This window comes from Dreissena polymorpha, chromosome 7 (genome assembly GCF_020536995.1).
Source record: "Dreissena polymorpha isolate Duluth1 chromosome 7, UMN_Dpol_1.0, whole genome shotgun sequence".
NCBI lineage: Eukaryota > Metazoa > Mollusca > Bivalvia > Myida > Dreissenidae > Dreissena > Dreissena polymorpha.
This window is the reverse complement of record NC_068361.1, coordinates 25,852,877-25,873,607: the sequence shown is the minus strand read 5'-3', so window position 1 is coordinate 25,873,607 and position 20,731 is coordinate 25,852,877. Positions and strand designations below refer to the sequence as shown.

Here is a 20,731-nt window from a genome sequence, read left to right as displayed (position 1 = left end):
AAAGCATTTTTTCAAGATACAAAGGGCCATAACTCCGTTATTAACAGAATGTGTACAATGCCATTTAGCGTGCGTCATCCTCTTATCCATATATATACGGACAACGCCAAAACAATATCCCTCTGCCTATGGCGGGGGATAATAAACTTTAAACGTTGACTTACTGTTTTGAAGCAAAAGTTATTCCCGAGACGATTAAAACCATCATAATTAACTCATAAAATAAGCAATAAGAAAAAACCCTTGACGCCTGACATCATCAATACAGTTTCCTGCATAAAGTTTATCAGTAAATAAACAACCCTGTGTCATTCCTATTCAACCCAATCATAGTTTATTGGCTGATTACTATTTTAATTCATAACTAATTCGAAAAAATCTTGAAAGTCTACACCCACCAGCAGGCCTGCACTGAGGGCAAACTCCGCTGCCATGACGACACTCTGGTTCTTGATACCTGCATAGGGAACGTAGCGGGTGGTGCAAGCCTGACTCAAGAAAAGTACTGGGTAGACGTTCTGCTTGAGTTGGAGCCTAGAAATACAATATATAAATTCATGGGAGAATATATATGTTTATAGCCAGAAATTTTGTATATTAAATCTAGTGACTCAATTGAATTCTCAATCAATTACAGATTTTAAGCATTCACTTTACTTTGTTTAAAGAGAAAGATACCTCACTTATATTCTTCATTCAGACAAAGTTTTATAAAATTCATATATTTGTTACGATTGCATAAAAATTGCATTGTTGTTATTTTGAAGCATGTGTATTTATGTTTGCTTTATTGTTATTATTATGATGAACTAACAGAAAGATACCTCGCTTACATTCTTCATTTTGACAAAGTTTATATAATTCATATATTTGTTACGATTGCATTAAAATTGTGTTGTTGTTATTTTGACACATGTGTATTTATTATTGCTGCATTGTTTTAATGATGATAAGCTGAATATGCATATCTATCTATCTATAAAATATAAGCAACAAAATAAAGTTTGTGTTCATTATAGTTTCATCCCTCTTGATTAAAGGCCAGCCAGTTTTGACTTATGAGACACCTTTACTAGTAAACAACTTTTCTCTCTCGACTCCTTAGAATTATAATACTGTATGGAAAACCCTTTGCAGGGAACCCCAGGATATCACTTGCACTTGGCCATGTCGGAACAACCTCTCTCTCTGAAAGCCATTGTCCAAGGCTACAGAAGCAGTTTAAATATAGCAACATGTTGCCCGGGGCAACAATAATGGAAATGATTATTAAGCCCACAAAGTGTTTTTTCATATAAAAGCTAATTTTGCATATCTGGCATTGAGCAACTAAACAGAAGATGGCAATAACGCCCACAGTGTTTAATATAGACTTAAAGCTAAGGATAAAATATCTACCTTTGAACTACAATAAGGAAGGTGATTATTCGGCCAATAAAGTGTTGAATGTAAAATTAGAGATAATAGAGGTATTGATGCAATATAAAGTGTTGAGCTTAAATAATGGCGATGGTTATTAGATAAATAAAGAGATTAATGAAAATTTGAGATTTTGATGCAATATGTAGTGTTGAGTTAAATATCATAATGGTTATTAGGCCAATAAAGTGTTAAATGTAAAATTAGAGATATTGAAGCAATATGTAGTGTTGAACTACACTAATGGCAAAGGTTATAAGGTCATCAAAATGTTTAAGACTTAGTAGGCCTGTTTATTTAATATTTGGGGGCCCACAGGATTCAGGTGGCTAGTATTTAGGGCTCTCCTCCAATAATGTAATGCATTAGTCAACATTTTGTCAGGTTTTGTTTCCATAAGATCAAAGAATGAAGGCATGATAATATCTAATAATGGTTATTTTTAAAGATAAAAAGGGCAGTGACTCTAATTTAAGAAAGTTAAGGGTTATGGCTCTTGCACATGACACTTCTAATCATGGATAACTATACACCTATCAAGGTTCATTTTGAAATATTTTATGGCATCCGAGATATAGCCAACAAGAGCTGTCACCATAGGATGACTTATGCCCCCTATAAACGCTTAATAGAAGTTATGAGCTTTTTTCGAAACCTAAACGCAGATTTAGAAACCTAAACACGGACCCTAACTTCAAGGTCAAGGTCACAGGGGTCAAAATATGTGTGCGTATGGAAAGGCCTTGTCCATATACACATGCATACCAAATATGAAGGTTATATCTCAAGGGACATAGAAGTTATGAGCATTTTCAAAACCTAAACGCAGATTTCGAAACCTAAACGTGGACCCAAACTTAAAGGTCAAGGTCACAGGGTCAAAATTTTTGTGCCAATGGAAAGGCCTTGTCCATATACACATGCATACCAAATATGAAGGTTATTTCTCAAGGGACATAAAAGTTATGATCATTGTTCGAAACTTAAACGCAGATTTCGAAACCTAAACGCAGACCCTAAATTCAAGGTCAAGGTCACATGGGTAAAAAATTTTGCACGTATGGAAAGGCCTTGTCTTTATACACATGCATACCAAATATGAAGGTTATATCTCAAGGGACATAGAAGTTATTTGCATTTTTCGAAAACCTAAACGCAGATTTCGAAACCTAAACGCAGACCCTAAATTCAAGGTCAAGTTCACAGGGGTAAAAAATTGTGTGCATATGGAAAGGCCTTGTCCATACACACATGCATACCAAATATGAAGGTTATATCTCAAGGGACATAGAAGTTATGAGCATTTTTCGAAACCTCAACACAGATTTTCGAAACCTATACGCGGATCCTTCGTTAAAGGTCAAGGTCACAGGGGTAAAAAGTTGTGTGCGTTTAGAAAGGCCTTGTCCATATACACATGCATACCAAATATGAAGGTTATATCTCAAGGGACATAGAAGTTATGAGCATTTTTCGAAACCTAAACGCAGATTTCGAAACCTACACGCGGACCCTAAGTTCAAGATCAAGGTCACAGGGGTAAAAAATTGTGTGCATATGGAAAGGCCTTGTCCATATACACATGCATACCAAATATGAAGGTTATATCTCAAGGGACATAGAAGTTATGAGCATTTTTCGAAACCTACTTGTCAGCGAGTATTTCTCGGCCGAAAGTTACGGTTATTATTTAATAACTTTCAAAATAATACAAAAAAAATTATAAAATAATTACTGATATATCCTGGGTTTGTCATCTACAAGCAAATGTAAACAAAACATTTTTTGATGTGTGCTTGCGTATGTACATGGGCCGTATATGGAGTCATTAAAGGGAGGTAATTTTCCACTTTCAAGAAGTATTTACTGGACATTTATATAAATTTAGTATTTTAAAACAAATAAGAGTTTAAATAACACTTTTTTTAACATTAACATTAAAATGACGTAAATACATTACTTTGATAGTGAAATATGTCGCTTTCTGAGTGTGTTAATAGATTAATAATTTAATTCCAATATCAGTTCGAACAAATATCTATAAATAAGCATGTTTATTTATAGATATTTGTGGAAAGAAGAATATTATTTTTCAAGGGAGAAAATCCAAACAGTGAATTTATAATGTTAAATGAGATTTGTTTCTATTATATTTAATTGTTTACTTAGTACATTTTGTGAGCAATGCAGATGTATGTATACACCAAATTGTGTGGAATTTTAATGTAAACTAGAGCTTTGTCACAGACGTGACGAATACCCCCACATGCTGCATTGACACATAATATTTTGCATATGTCGTCTTCACAAAAAACAGCAGACACCATGTTCAATTTTTAAAACGCACTACCGGTAAGTGACCCCTTGATCTAGTTTTTGACCCAGAAAGGCCAATGTTCTAACTTGGCCTAAACATTATCTCCATAAAACTTCTGACAAAGTTTGGTGAAGATCGGATGTAAACTACTTGAATTAGAGAGCGGACACCATGCTGAATGTAAAAAAAGCACTAAGATACCCCTTGACCTAGTTTTTGACCCGGCATGACCCATATTCAAACTTGACCTAGACTTGATCAAGATACAACTTATGACCAATTTTGGTGAAGATTGGATAAAAACTACTTGAATTAGAGAGCGGACAACATGGTGAGGTTTAAAACACACTAAGTGACCCCGTGACCTAGTTTTTGACCCAGCATGGCCCATGTTCGAACTTGACCTACACATCATCTAGTTACAACTTCTGACCAAGTGTGGTGAAGATCGGATTTAAACTTCTTAAAATAGAGAGCGGACACCATGCTCAATGTGTAAAACGTATAAAGTGACCCTTTGACCTAGTTTTTGAACTGGCATGGCCCATGTTCGAACTTGGCCTTCAGATCATCTAGATAAAACTTCTGACCAAGTTTGGTGAAGATCGGATGAAAACTACTTGAATTAGAGAGTGGACAACATGCTGAATGTTTAAAACGCACTAAGTGACCCCGTGACCTAGTTTTTGACCCAGCAAGGCCCATGTTCAAACTTGGCCTAGACATCAGGTAGATACAACTTCTGACCATGTTTGATGAAGATTGGATGAAAACTACTTGAACACGAGAGCGGACAACATGCTAAATGTTTTAAACGCACTAAGTGACCCCGTGTCCTAGTTTTTGACCCGGCAAGGGCCATGTTCGAGCTATGCCAAGACATCATGTAGATACAACTTCTGACCAAGTTTGGTGAAGATCGGATGAAAACTACTTGAATTATAGAGCAGACACTTAATACGGACCGACAGACAGACCGACCGACCGACAGACAAGTTCACTCCTATATACCCCTCTAAACTTCATTTGTGGGGGTATAAAAATCTATAATTTAAATCATGTGTGCGTGTTAAACACATAAGTTTTTGGTAAAATAAAAGGTTGTAATACAAATAATTGAGACCTGCTCTATTACAGTAGACAAACGAAAATCTCAAGCACACAGTTCGGGTTTCAGTAAGGGATTTCTTTTGAGCATGCGCGGGCTATTAATATCCCCCGCCAGGAAGTCGCATTACATTCCTACGAGATTTGAAAACCTCACACTTGTTTAACTTTAATACAAGCGTTTAACAAATTTTTGCTGTCAACTTCAAGAGAACAAACATCCGTAAGTATCTGACGAAGAAAATTGCGAAATACACGAAATAAATAGAAAGTCCGGTAAATACTGCTGTCCCACAAATACTCGCTAACCAGTAAACGCAAAGTGTGACGGAAAGACACACGGACAGACAGACAGACAGACAGTCCGATCCCTATATGCCCCCTTTTCTTCGAAAGGGGGCATTAAAACAGTCACATCATACAACAAGAGATGTGTTTGTCAGAAACACAATGCCCCCTACTTTTCTGCTTTTTTTTATCATTTGGCAGGTACAAATAATTTTTACATGGGAAGTAATATTTTTTAAAGGGATATAATAAAAAATATTACTTCCCTTGTAAAAATGTTCTGTACCTGCCAAATGATAAATAGAAACTCCCTTTAAAGCTTGATACATCCCTTGGATTTGTTTTTTGACCTTTGACCTTGAAAGATGATCTTGTCCCTTACCTTTCACCACTCAAAATGTGCAGCTCCATGAGATACACATGAGTGCCAAATATCAAGTTGCTTTCTTCAATATTGCAAAAGTTATGGCCAATGTTTAAGTTTTCGGACGGACGGACGGACAAACAGTTTAAATGCTATATGTCACCCTACCAAGGGCATAAAAACAACAAAGGTTAATAACTCTTATTTAAGAAAGTGTAGGGTTATGATTTTTATACATTGCACTTATCATTGTTTATATTCAAACACCTGTTTTAGAGTTTCTGAGATGCAGCCATGAAAAGTGTTGTACAGACCGACTGATGGACTGACAATGGAATAAATATATCCAATTGCCTTTTGCGGGGAATAATAATATGATAGTTATTACAGCTATTACTTTAAAGAAGTAATTAGTTTAAATAGATACATTATTGACTTATGATAAAAACTCAACATCCTAAACAATAGTAAATACTAAAAGTATTATTAAGAGAATCCAAGTCATAATTAAGTGACTAGCCTGAATCAGATTATAAACAGCATTATAGTATCCCCTTTGGTATACTTACATTTTACGTAACTGTTTTAAAACTTCTTTGTAAAATAACTGATGTGAAATTCTTTTAACTTATTACTTTTTCAAGGAACATTATATAATTTCTAAACCAAACTTAATTGTTTATAAATTGAAAAATGTTGCAAACAAAATCTTTTGCCTAATTCATGAAAGAAGCAAACTTGTTTAAATAATTTATTACTATTTAGGCAAATGTTATGTTTGTTGAAGAAGAAAATTCATGAACTGGCCCTCGCATATGCCACTTATTGGGAAATGCATATGCCATGCAAGAAATCTACTTATCTTTAGTAATCTAGCCAACCAGCAATAAGCACTATAGAACACTGACCAATGGAATTCATAACTGAGTTTCACGGGACAAATGTTGGAGGAAAATAATCAGTTAGCATTTAGATCTAGAGGTGAACAGATGGAAAAAGACACAATCATGTTGCAATCACAACGTATTTGTACAACTGAAAATATTAGTTATGTAAGACATTTAACTGGATTAGAAACTGATATATGATGTTGTTGAATATTTTATCCCACATTATGCAGAGAAATTAACATTAATAGAGATTAATAAAAAATTAGTAATGAACGTTGTTATAACAATGTGTCGTCCATGAACAATGAACGATTACGAGACACCTTGACCTTTGAGGTAAGAAGATGGGTATTACATGTCCCAAGTGGTCGTATGATGGTAAACATTTGTATTACTTTATAATTGCACTTTGAATGACAAAATTACAGTCCAGAAAAGCTAAGTTGGGACACACAAACACACTCGACCATTGTGTCTGCTTTATTAGGCTCTCTGCAAGCGCAGACAATGACCCTTTCAGGGACATTCCTGCCAAATGGTGACTTAGACAAAAGCTCATAAGGTACTTAAGATATCAAGCCTTTAAAGAAATAGAAACTGCTGTATGATTGTGTGAGCAGTAATTAGCAACATTTTGTCATAGCACTCCATATGGCCCTCATATGTAAATACTTCCATCTGTTCTGATTCAAGTCCTCAAAACTATTCCAGGATAATAGCAATAAGCAGTATTTAGTGTATATTTTTGCAAAAAGTCAGATACACAAAAGTGCATATATTATTTAAGTGGTAAAATAAACAACAATTGGCTATATTTTGACCACACTAAAAATGTAAGCCTAAAGAAGTTATTGTAAAAGAAACGCATCCAACTGATTGTAAAAATTTAATAGAATTCCATAGTATTAATCTTTCAAAACATAAAATTTGTGGCATTATGACTCCAATACGCTTCGAAAGGGACACATACAAAAATAGCAAATATATGCCAAGTACCATTAGCATCATTGGAAAATAAATAAATAACAATAACATATTTATCTCTCTAAAATTACTGATGGATAATGAAACAGATTAATCAGAATAATAATCATCAAATATTAAAACATTAAAATAATTACCTAACATAAGGCCGGTTTAAGTTTAACTGTACTTAAATTATGACGTTATTTTGTAACAAATACATAAGACCATGGTTAAACGAGATATTCTATGACATACAAGGAGGTTTTATCAATCTTTGACCAATATAAGGTGTTCAGTCGGTACATTTAATTTAATAATTTAAAGTCTATGGCAAGCTAGATTAATCTTAATAAAAAGATTTAATTTTTCTGCCAGAAAATCTTTAGAGTAGATTCATTGGCAAAGAAGGCATTGGCAAACAAAGATATTTTATTGTTTGTTTAATAGGAAGCAAGAATCAAGAAGATATTAGCAACAACATTATAGATTGCTATCATACATTCATAAATTAAATGGTACACTCTTTACAGAATTAAAACAACCAATTGTCAAGAAAAAGATGAATTTATAGTTAATAACAAAACAAACTGTACACATGTTTTTTCTTACCTATATAAAACATTGTATGACTAAATGTGCCATTTAAAAAAGGAAACTTGTGTAACGTAACAATATTTGAACATTATCTATTAAACATTTAAAAAATCATTTATTTACAAAAACAAAAATTTCATGGTGCAGTCTTGTGTGTACAAGAACAACAATTTAATGGCATGGCCTTATTAAAAGTTATTAATTTATTTACCCAGCTGACTTCCTCATGTACTGACAAGCCAATAGGCAAAAACATCATTTATTGATTACATTACTCAGTAATAAGCTAGACCTTTGCAGTTTAAGTTACGCATCTTACCATGTATGAAATACAACCATCTAGGGTGAAATGGGTATATAAACTGTTAGTATTAGAGAGAAAGTCAGTCCACGATGAACCACTGTCCACTGTACAGAGAGGTCATAATTTCTTGTTAATGCTGGTGAGGCTCTTCAAGAGTCTTGCTGTTAATTTGTATTTTATGAACATTGTAAAACTTTGTGTTAACATTAAATAAACAAAAATAAATTACAATGAAAACAGAAATGGACTTGTTTTCATTAATTGTGTTTCAATGACTAAGTGACACAAGATTGATAACAGTGTTTATATCATTTGGTTTCCACAGGTACATTTATTCCAAATCCATTACCAAAATTGTACAGTTTTGGTGTTATAGCAAACAGACACTGGTCTGCTGAGCCCATCTTTCTGTGATACCAGTGTTGTCAGTTTCTTTCTTCATTCATGATCCACCCTCATGACAGCATGGGAGCCGCTGCATCCAAGGACAAGCACTTGTCCTGCAGGTGTAACATGAACATACCATGGGCCTTGTAGTTCAGGGTCCTGAAAGGTGGATATCAGGGTGCCATCTGTAGCCAGAGTGATTATGCCAGTGCATGACGTTGTTGGTGACATAGATATTGTCCCCAGCAGGACTAACTGCACATTTATACACTGAAAAACATTAAAGAAGATATAAATAAGTAGATCAGGATTATAATATATGCATTACTATTATTGGTCCTTTATTAAATTTTTCATCTAGAAAAGAAATTAAAAAAAGTTCATAAGTGATTAAAATATCAATAATAGAGATTATTGTTTGTTTGCATATATACATAAATAAATTTACCTGAATGAGAGCCACCAGCAGACTTGTACACCTTTTCCCACAAGTTATCCATATCGAGTGTAGAGGTACAAGGCAATGCCAGAGGTGACATACAACGCTTCCTCATGGAAGGGCAATACCAAGAGCCTCATTGGGTGACTGGAACTTCCTCCCACTCACCAGCTGCCCATTGATCACAGATATAAACTGAAAGCCTCTATTAACAGTTACAGCAACCTCACTGGATGTGATTTGGCAAATGTCCCATGGATTACCAGACACGTCACAGTTACTGGACACATTGTAATGCTTGTACAAACGCTTCACTTTGTTATTTGAGAAATCTGTCACAATGACCTGTCCACTATGTAGGCAGCAAATGCCACTGAAGCGGCAAGTCTGCTTTGTGTCACTCAATATTCTCCAGGGCTTCTTTTCCTGATTTTGTGAAGCTGCCCTAGCCCCCTTACTTTGTTAAAAAGGAGTCGCAAACTTTTCAAAATTGTGAAAAAAATGAGTCGCGAACTTCTGAAAATTGTGAAAAAAAGAGTGGCAAACTTGTACAAATTGTGAAATTGAGTTGTTTAAGAATTAGTTTAGTTAAAACATGTTTAATACTTGCATCATATTGCAATGTCTGTAAATATTTCATTAAAATCATATTTTCATTGTCTTGACACTTAATTTCAACAAAAAACACTTACAGTTAGATCAACAATATTCTGACTGGTAAAATCTATCTAAAACCATAGAAAAGCTTAACCCCGTCAATATCTTGTCTTGTCTCGCTTAATAAACTTATGTGAGAAATTAAAACCAATTATTTTATTTTTTCAGATTTTACAAAGCATAAATACATACACTGTTTGAATATTACTGCGCATCATGAAAATGCATTAAACTTAATGACCACATAAATTGATCACAGTTATACTTTAGTTTAACCAATATTTACAATTGTAAACAGATAAGATAAAGAATAACATGTCTTGCTCTCAGTTATCAATACATGAATCATCTGCTTTCAGCAAAATTACAATTGACTTTCCTTATAATTTAATCCATGTCCCTTATAATAGTGCATTGTAAAAACGCTTTAGAAATCTTTTGTTTCTTTATTGCAATCGCGAATTGCAATAAATTGGGATTATTTTATGTTTTTTAAAATCTTTTTAACATAGCAACGCAAGTTACACAACGCCATTTTGTTTGTTTAAATGTGAGGTTGATCGGAAACGCTTGAACAAATACATTGGTTTCACCGATTTATATTTTTAATCAATTCCCATTTGTAATCAATTAAAACAAGCGATGACAGTTAAATGATTCATAAACAAAATTTGCAAAGTTGGAATTAAAAGCGATGAAACGAAATGTATTTTTAATTGTGAAATGGCCTTTTTTGACAGTTTTAAGCACAAAGTCAGTCTTTAACAGTTCAAAACGGACGTTTTTGTAAAAAATTGCGGCAGTGCTAGATTTGTGAATTGTCAACATTAAATTTTCATTCAATATTTTGAAGATCATAAATCAAACTTCGTAATTAAACCTACGGTTTCCAATCTTAACCATTGTAAGTGAAAATGCTATAGATAGGTACAAGTACTGGTGATACTATGATAGGTAAATAATGCACATAGGTATGAATAAGCCCAATGCTCTAAGTGGGTGTAAGAAATGTTACTTTTAAATAGGGCCAAGTGAGGTAAATTTGATACCTCAATATAAAAAAAACTGATGTAATCATTCCCTGTCTAAATAACCCGACAAGTGACCAAACAAAATGTGTAAACCACTTTGAATTGAACATATTTGCTAATGAACATTGATGTAATTCTGGGCATCATTTGACAGGTGTTTGCTAAGTGTGACACTTGCTTTTATGTTGCTTTTTTAAAATGTTTTTTTTGTATTCTTGTATGCATTTTTCACATCTCTTTTCTGTGTATATCGTGTTTTCATAATACTTTATTTTTTATCTTAAGTCCCAAAAGGCATTGTATCGAAAACCATTTTTGATAGCATCATGATGGTGAATGACTGGTGTGCAGACTATTTCTGAGAAAATGACAAGTTTTGTTAATTTTAGATGATAATGTTTGCAGAGATAAATGAGAAGAGTCTGAATAAGACGACAGTTGGAATGACAGTTTTTTTTTATATAAGGTTTAAATACTCTAACGTATCAACTTCTTAAAAGGCAATAACTGTCCTGATGTGATAATGTATAATAACCTCACAACAGTTTTCATAGACACTGTCATCAGATTCAAAGCAGACATTTCAACAAAAATTATAAAGTGTTTTATTTTCATTTAAATTTGGGGCCAGAAGAGGGACCAATTTCCAATGGAAAAAAGTGTAAATTTTCCCAAATGGGACCTAAAAATTCTTTTTTGAGGGAAAATATAAATAAATCTAAACATTTAGTTCCTCTCCCATCAAGTTCTATAAGTTAAACCATAGTACATTTTTGGAAATCACTTTCATTCTCAATATTTAAGAATTTGTTAAAAAATAAAAAAAAAACTAATTTCCCATGTTTAGTCTAAGCAACGCATTTTTTCGAAATTAAAGTATCCCAAATGGATTACCAAAATGGTGAAAAATCCCTGGGTTATAAGACAATCCTTAAGAATATAACATTCTTATTATGGTACACAAAACCAGCAATGCTAAGGAATCTTGGCAGTGATTGAAGAATTAAGAACCTTGACCAAAAAAAAGTAACACTTGTTTCAAAATATTCACATCTAGGTTACAAGGCAGTTAGTACAAGAAATTAAGAAAAAATTTGAAGTTGCAAACTCATGATGCAAGAATGTGATATAAGGCGGTGATATTGAAAACAAAGTTACGCAATCTCACATTTACCTTGTTTTCACTCCAGTGCAATTTACATTAAATTCTCGTATCCTTTTACCGGGGGGGGGGGGGGGTGGGGGGGGGGGGGGAGTAATCCCATCCCATTTCAATACCCATTTCTTACCGTCAACCAGCAAACTGCATTCCTCGACAGGAAAAGAAAAAATGTGCACACAATCCCGTCCGTCAAAATTGTACAAACTGATAAAAACAGTCAAGTTTCTGCATCTTTGTCGCTACTGAAATGTACTTTTTTATACCCATTTATATACAATAATAAAATTGATCATACCCATTTTGATACTGATACTTTCAAATCTATATCCATTTATATACAAGCAAATTTCTGATTTCAAAACCCGTTTCTATACTTAAAAGCTCAAAACCATACCCATATCTATAATTTTAGTTGAAAAACACACCCCATATTTTCGGCACACCCCTATATGCCCGTATATAGGAAGTTACCCCCCGGGATCATTTTATTGTAATTTAAAATCATGTTTTTGCTACTCCACATTGAATTTCAGGAGTTATCAATGAACCATATTTGCATATAACAAATTATTTACTTCCTACACTTGTGGCGTCTCATCAGGATCCAAACTGTTTGCTATTCTGATAGTATTCTTTGAAAAAAACACAAAGAAAATGCTGATTTTAGAAATTCAGCAGACATCATTTTAGCAAACGACAAATTTCCCAGCATGCAAAGGGTTAACATATAAACTCTTACATGGTGCACACATCAGGCTCGAAACTCGAGAAGATGATACGGCGGCCACCGTGATTCTTGAACACTGACGCCAGGATGATGTCTACAAATCTGTTCATGTCGAAGTAGCCACTGAGATTGCCCGTCCCATCCTGAAGGTTTGCAAAATAATACACAACATCATACATGTCAAAGTAGCCACTGAGATTGCCCGTCCCATCCTGAAGGTTTGCAAAATAATACACAACATCATACATGTCGAAGTAGCCACTGAGATTGCCCGTCCCATCCTGAAGGTTTGCAAAATAATACACAACATCATACATGTCGAAGTAGCCACTGAGATTGCCCGTCCCGTCCTGAAGGTTTGCAAAATAATACACAACATCATACATGTCGAAGTAGCCACTGAGATTGCCCGTCCCGTCCTGAAGGTTTGCAAAATAATACACAACATCATACATGTCGAAGTAGCCACTGAGATTGCCCGTCCCGTCCTGAAAGTTTGCAAAATAATACACAACATCATACATGTCGAAGTAGCCACTGAGATTGCCCGTCCCATCCTGAAGGTTTGCAAAATAATACACAACATCATACATGTCGAAGTAGCCACTGAGATTGCCCGTCCCATCCTGAAGGTTTGCAAAATAATACACAACATCATACATGCATGAACAAGAATTTGTCTATGACATTTGCCTCAAATATGGATAAATCCGATCATGGCCCCTTTCATTTAGGATATTCAACCTTTCTGGGTATGTCATAAGCCCCTAAAATGGAACACAGCCCCTTCCAACTTGGATATTAATCCCTTCCATCAGGCAATTGCAGCCTTTTATTAAGCAGAACAAAGGTGCCTCCAAATGATTTATATGCAAATGTTTATACAAACTCACAGTAACTTATATAATTGATTACCGGTAGTGTGACAATAGACACTGTTGGGCGCTGCATATTTATTTTGGAATGTTATTTAGGAGAATTACCGGTACTGTATTGTTTCTGATCTTATTCTATTGAGTATAACTGCATATTTAAATTACATGCAAACATCATAAATACAATACATTTTAAACATGTAAAAAATATGTGTGCATCCATTCCCAAATTAGGCAAATATTATGAAAACAATTTTTTTATACAGAAATAAATATTAAGATAGTAGAGCATTGTGAGTTGTTTAGGTTGCCTTAGGGAAGGTAGGTCAGGTACTAAAAGAGCAGCAAGCATGCTCCATGCTCAATTATGCTTTTAAAAGAACCAAGCTTAAGTTAACCTTTAGGACTTTTAAAACTTCACTAACGATGCTCTAGGTACAAAAGTTATCATCTGCTGCAGATTTACAGGTAACAAGCCATCTATAGATGGCAAAAATTTGTAGCAAGTTACTCTCAAATCATACAATGAATGACAACTTTCCTGTCCTGACAAACAGCATTATTCCTAAAATCCTTTGACCGATAAGCATGACCCTGACCAATAAAATGCAGCAAAACAGGTGTTACACAGGACTCAAAACTGATGTTACACGGGACTGAAAACAGGTGTCACACAGGACGTGAAACATGTGTTACAAGGGTCTGGAAACAGGTGTTACATGGGTCTCAAAACAGGTGTTACACGAGACTCTTAACAGGTGTTACACAGGACTCAAAACAGGAATTACATGGGACTTAAAACAGGTGTTACACGGGTCTTGAAACAGGTGTTACATGGGACTGGAAACAGGTATTACACGGGACTGGAAACAGGTATTACACAGGACTCAAAACAGGTGTTGCACGGGACTCGAAACAGGTGTTACAAGGGTCTGGAAACAGGTGTTACACAGGACTGGAAACAGGTGTTGCACGGGTCTGGAAACAGGTGTTACAAGAGAATCAAAACAGGTGTTGCACGGGACTCGAAACAGGTGTTACAAGGGTCTTGAAACAGGTGTTACACAGGACTGGAATCAAGTGTTACACAGGACTTGAAACAGGTGTTACACGGGAGTGGAAACAGGTGTTACATGGGTCAGGAAACAGGTGTTACATGGGACTCAAAACAGGTGTTGCTTGGGACTCAAAACAGGTGTTACACCAGACTCATAACAGGTGTAACATGGGACTTAAAACAGGTGTTACATGGAACTCGCTGTAATGATGGTCATTTGTTGTTTGTTTTTAAAATTATGAATGATTTACCCTTTATGACTTAGATACGTATTTTGACGCAGTTGAAGTCCCTCAGAAAGTTAAATTAAATTGAAGACCTTTCTTACTTATGGTAAATGCTCACAATTTTTGTCTGTGGGAACTTGACCTCGATGTTGAAGCCCGTGTGTATGTCCACACTCTGAAAGGCCTGCTCCAGGGATGGGAAGGGCTGAAGGTCAACGGGGTCAAGGTCATCGTCATGGATACCCTCTGGAAAATAAAGGCACAGAAATGATAGCAGAATTTTTCACATCTATGTATATTTGTTTACACAATATAATGTAAAACATATAATGCTTAGGTGAGTTAAAAGGCATTATAAATCATGATATTCAGAATTCACAACAGGTAAAGAAAATGTAACATCATGAGCTTTAACAGATGTTTCCACACTTGTACTCGACACAAAAGAACAAACTAAATATGTGTGTGTGTATTTTATTAACTGTGGATTTAATCTAGTTGTTTCTCAGTATGACACAGATCTGATACAGTCTGAGACAGTATTAGAACAAATTTAAGTTTTTACCAGAATTTTTTTTTAACCTGGGTGGGGTCAATAAAGACCCCAAGGGCTTGATTTTAAAAAAACCCTAAAGGACCATTATATGATGTCGCACAACAATCATTAAACACCTAAACCTTGAAGTTTAAAAGAATAAAATGTTTAAAGTAATTTACTATTTAAATCTATATAGATCATTTTATCCCTGGGTATGGCGTGTTTTGAACCAAGGAACATGATTTGAAGAAACATAGCAAAGGGAAGCTTTTAGATGTTACATGCCAAATAACAAACCTCCTTGCCTTGAGGTTTACAACATTTTCCAAGACTTTCCCAATATAAATATAAGAAACACAAGACACTCCTAGGGTAGGGACAATTTAGACCCCTGGGTTATGATTTAAACAAACTTACTGGAGGACCACCATAAGATGATATACATCAAATATTAAACCCCTGATCCTTGTGGTTTCAGTGACGATCTTTTTGACACCTGGGTTGACCAGTCTTGGCCCAAAAGGCATGATTGAAAAACTTGTTAGAGGACCACCAATCAATGTTACATGCCAAATACCAAACATCTCAGCTTTACAGTTTCAGTGAGGAATACTATTTTTTTTAAGTTTTCAGTAAACACAGGGAAAAGAAGTATTGACCACAGCAAGACCAATTTTGCGCCAAAGGGCGTGGTTGGAAAAAAGCTTTGAGGAGCATATAACATACCAAATATTTAACTCATGAGCTGTGGGGTTTCATAGCAGAAGATAGTTAAAGTTTTTTTCTAAATAAACCAATATACATCATTTGACCCCTGGAGTGTGGCAGGTTTTGACCCTGGAGGCATGATATAAACAGATTTAGTAGAAAACCACGAACACACCACACATTAAAGCCCTGATCCTTGCGGTTTTAGAGAAGACGGTTTTTGAAGTTGTCAACTCACTTTTAGAAATTAAATTATTGAATTTGAATAGAAAGTTTAAATTAAACAAAACACATTCAAGTTTATTAAAATTGTGCCTAAAAGCAAATGTCCGCACAGGCTAATCAGGTACTACACTTTCCGCTTAATGTAGATTTTTGTTAAGAAGAGACTTTCCTTAAAGGAAAAATGTCATTAAAGCCGACTGCACAGACTAATTTGGGACGACACCTTACGCACATGTAATAAACCCCCTTTTCACAGAGCACAGCCCATATGTTTGGGAATAGAAACAATCTGAAACAAGGGACAAAATTGTCACAAAACCAGGCTTTCATTGTGAAAAAAAATCTGATTAAGGGAGACAACTCAAACTGAACTTTTGAAATGAACAAACAAAATTAACCCCCTTTGAAGTTTGTTTCAAAATAAATCTATTTTAAGTTGTGGTGACCTTGACATTGGAGATATTGACGTGATTCTTTCGTGCGACACACCGTCCCATGATGGTGAACAAATGTGCCAAATAATTGTAAAATCTCACAATGAATGACATAGTTATGGCCCAGACAAGCTCATTTATTGCCAATTTTGACCTTTGAACTCAAAGTGTGACCTTGACCTTGGAGATATCGACGTAATTATTTCGCGCGACACACCGTCCAATGATGGTGAACAAATGTGCCAAATGATTTTAAAATATGACAATGAACGACATAGTTATGGCCCGGACAAGCTTGTTTCGCCCGCCCGCCCGCCAGCCCCTCAGCCAGCCAGCCAGCCCGCCCGCATTCGCCAATCTAATAACCAGTTTTTTCCTTCGGAAAACCTGGTTAAATATATCTGAATCTATGGATGTGGGAGGCGTATGGCGACAAGTTTCATTTCAAATCTAAGACTAGAAAAGATTAACATGCTGACCAAGTATTATTTGCTGTACATAAAGTCTTAAATATGGCCTCTATAGTAGTGAAAATTAGGGTTTTCATTCAAATAAAGATACATCAACACTGAGTCAAGAGTCGTTACAAGGTTTTTCTACACAATGAGCTGGTGACCTTGCTTTTGGACAGATGTCAACCAGTTTTTAACCCAGCCTAGAAAATGTCCAGATAAACATTCTGACCAAGTTTAGTCAAGGTCGTATGAAAATTTTGGCCTCTAGAGTGGTAACAAGTAAATCCTTTACCACTTAGATACATATTTTCATGCATGTGTAGTCCCTTGGAAAGTTAAATTAAATTTAAGACCTTTCATACTAGATTAAAAATTTTAATGCTTCATTTCCAACCCTTAGATACTGATGAGCAGCAAACAGCATAAACCCTGAACAGACTGCAAGTCACACGCAGGCTGTTCTGGTTTTATGCTGGTTGCAAAAGCCATTTTCAATTTGCTTCTGAGTGGGAAAGGGTTAAAAGTTGATGATACAGACAACAGAGCCCAAAACGGACTTCATGCTCAGGTGAGATAATAAAATGACAATATAAGGGGTAAGCACTATTGTTTCACATTGCGTACTTACCATACTTATACTCTGCTTGCAAGGCGGGATGCGAAAGCTACAATAAGAAACATACAACATTACAAACAAGGCGCTCTCAGAAAGACCTAGTATTGGCAAATTCTTTTATTAAAACATTTATCCCAGAAATGTAATCTCAAAGTTCAAGTATTGTTTAAACTTAATTTAAAATTGCTGCGATTTAAATAATTCTTTTGTTACTACTGATGAAGACAATAATGTTGAGGATGAGGATGACGACGATCATATTTATTATAATGATAGTGATTGCATTGATCAGTGAAGGAAGCATTGGTACTAATAACATAAAAGACGCTGATGGACAAAACTGATAATTATTTTTTTTAAGAAAATGTGCCGTGCTCTGTGAAAAGGTGGATTAATGCCTGTGCATTACGTGTCCTCCCATAGTAGCCTGTGCAGTCCACACAGGCTCATCAGGGAAGACACTTTCCGCTTAAACTTGATTTTTGCTAAGAAGGGCATTTATTGAAACGAAACATATCATAAAAGTGGAAAGTGTCGTCCCTGACTGGCATATGCGGACTGCTCAGGCTAATCTGGGACGACACTTTACGCACATGCATGAAACCCCTTTTGTACAGAGCACGGCCCAAATTTATTTTTAATATACTGGACAACTTTCTAACAAAGGTTGGTGACAAAGGATTTTGCGGACAGTAAGGATAATGAATACAAGATCCCAGGAACAAGGGTTTGACAAACTAGCAATTGACAGTATTCCAAGTACATGTATATACCTGTTCATCTGCAACAAACATGCTGCAAAGATTACATTTAATTTGGCTTGACTTTAATCAAAATACAGGTTATCTTTATTCAAATGCTTTATGAATGAGTGTTTATGTACAAAGCAAGAAACTTGCATTATAAATCGTTCTTTCATCTTGAAATTTTGCTTAATAGTATTTCAATGGTATAGAGTATAGCTTCAGTCAGTTAAGCTAGAGGATAATAAAGAAGGTTTACGTATACGTTTGCTGAGAAAACTGATTTAAGGCAGATTTATGCAGTAAACAAGAGTCAAGTGCATATCATTATGCCAGCAACTGTCAACGGTCAACTACCCATCAACATTATCTAATTGTCTAGATTGTTTAATCCAAAAAGTCACCATGTTAAAACAAGAGGGCTATGATGGCCCTGAATCGCTCACCTGACTAACCTTGCTTCATGAACTTAAATTTTATTAGACCCATATACAATCAAAAGCCAAATTTCATTAATTAATACATTCTGACAAAATTTCATTAAGACGTGATGAAAACTGTGACCTCTTTCATCTACACAAGGTTTTACTAGAATTGGCCCAGTGACCTAATTTTTGACCCCAGATGACCCATATACGATCCAAAATCAGATATTATCAAGATAAACATTCTGACCATATTTCATTAAGATCATATGAAAACTATGACCTCTATTGTCTTTACAAAGTTTTTCTATGATTTGACCTAGTGACCTAGTTTTTGACCCCAGATGACCCTAATACAATCCCAACCCAGATTTCATCAAGATTAATATTCTGGCCAAATTTCATAAAGATTTGATGAAAACTGTGACCTCTACTGTCTACAAAAGTTGTTTTTTAATTTGACCTAATTTTTTACCCTAGATGACCCAAATTCAATCCCAACCCAGATTTTAACAAGACAAACATTCTGACCATATTTCATTAAGGTCTGATGAAAACTGTGACCTCTATAGTCAACACAAGGTTTTTCTATTATTTGACCTTGTGACCTAGTTGTTGACCCCAGATGACCCAAATACAATCCAAACAGGGCTCCCCTGGCCCAAAGATTTCTGTAGCCAACATTTTAGCCAAATGGAATTTTGTGTAGCCAAATTTTAAAAACTGTAGCCAAAGTTTTAGCAAAGCCTAGGCTAAGGGGTGTTAAAGACGAAACTACAAAACAAAGCTTTACTATGTTTATTACTATAATCATCATGTGTGCATAACAAAAGTAAACAGTTCACAACAAACCATTTATAGAAGTACATAGTGTGAAACATTTCTTTGAACTTCTTTGTTCCCCCATTTAGTACCATCTGAATTTGCAAAAGAGTGGACATGTTTTTTTGGAGAATTTGAAAGAATTTATAAACAGAATTCAGAATCTCTTGGTAATTCACCAAATATGGAATGGTATCGGCTGCCCAGGCACAACTCAATGCCAACCAATGTGCTAAGAAGTGTGTTTCCAACACATCTGGTACTGCACGCTTCAGACGGGTGACTACCCCAGAATTTCGCCCAACCATTACAGAAGCCCCGTCAGTGCTCACCCCACATAAATTTTGAATGTCAATTCCCTTTCTACCAAGCAAATTAACTACATTCTCATGTATGATCTCTGCATTTGCTCATTGAAGTTCAGCCACACCTAAAAAGTAAGTATGTGGCAAAGCCATTCCAAACTCATCAGTTTCCAAAAGTCTAACATAGGTCACTAAATTTTGCTTCACTGAAATGTCTGTGCTCTCATCGATCGTGATACTGTACTTGCATGATGTCTGTATCTTCTGGAGGCGATCACTCCTCAGAACGTCTGCCATACAGTTTTGAAATTCTGACACACAGGAGCTGTGTTCATATGACGTGTGGCTGTCAACTCGAAGGTCATTGAGCTAGGTTGCACCCTGAAAATATATAAATACAAATTTGCAACCTGAAAATATAATTTATAATTTCAAATATATTTTGCTCAATATTTTTAGCAAACTTAAAAAAATAATAATTTATCAATCAATTTAAAATAATTCAAATTTGTTTTAAAGATGTTTTATTTATTTTTTACCTGCAAGACACGCAATCTGTTCAGGTCTGGAACCAGCTATGATGCGAGAGTATGTTGTGCAGCAAAGTACACATTAGTCATAGCAGACACTACAGCTGCTTCACTTTTGG

At 35.2% G+C, this 20,731-nt stretch overlaps 1 protein-coding gene across 2 annotated transcripts in view; it reads right to left on the bottom strand.

Annotated features, from left to right (window-relative positions):
- LOC127838555 (glycerophosphocholine phosphodiesterase GPCPD1-like) overlaps nucleotides 1-20,731 on the bottom strand; it is a 67,597-nt gene that overhangs the window by 16,692 nt on the left and 30,174 nt on the right. For both annotated transcript variants that reach the window (XM_052366371.1, XM_052366372.1), the window contains exons 14-17: nucleotides 17,800-17,836; nucleotides 14,930-15,057; nucleotides 12,665-12,795; nucleotides 399-534 (exon numbers count right to left, since the gene is read on the bottom strand). In XM_052366371.1, the coding sequence (XP_052222331.1) occupies nucleotides 399-534; nucleotides 12,665-12,795; nucleotides 14,930-15,057; nucleotides 17,800-17,836 (432 nt within the window). The remainder of the gene's footprint in view (nucleotides 1-398; nucleotides 535-12,664; nucleotides 12,796-14,929; nucleotides 15,058-17,799; nucleotides 17,837-20,731) is intronic.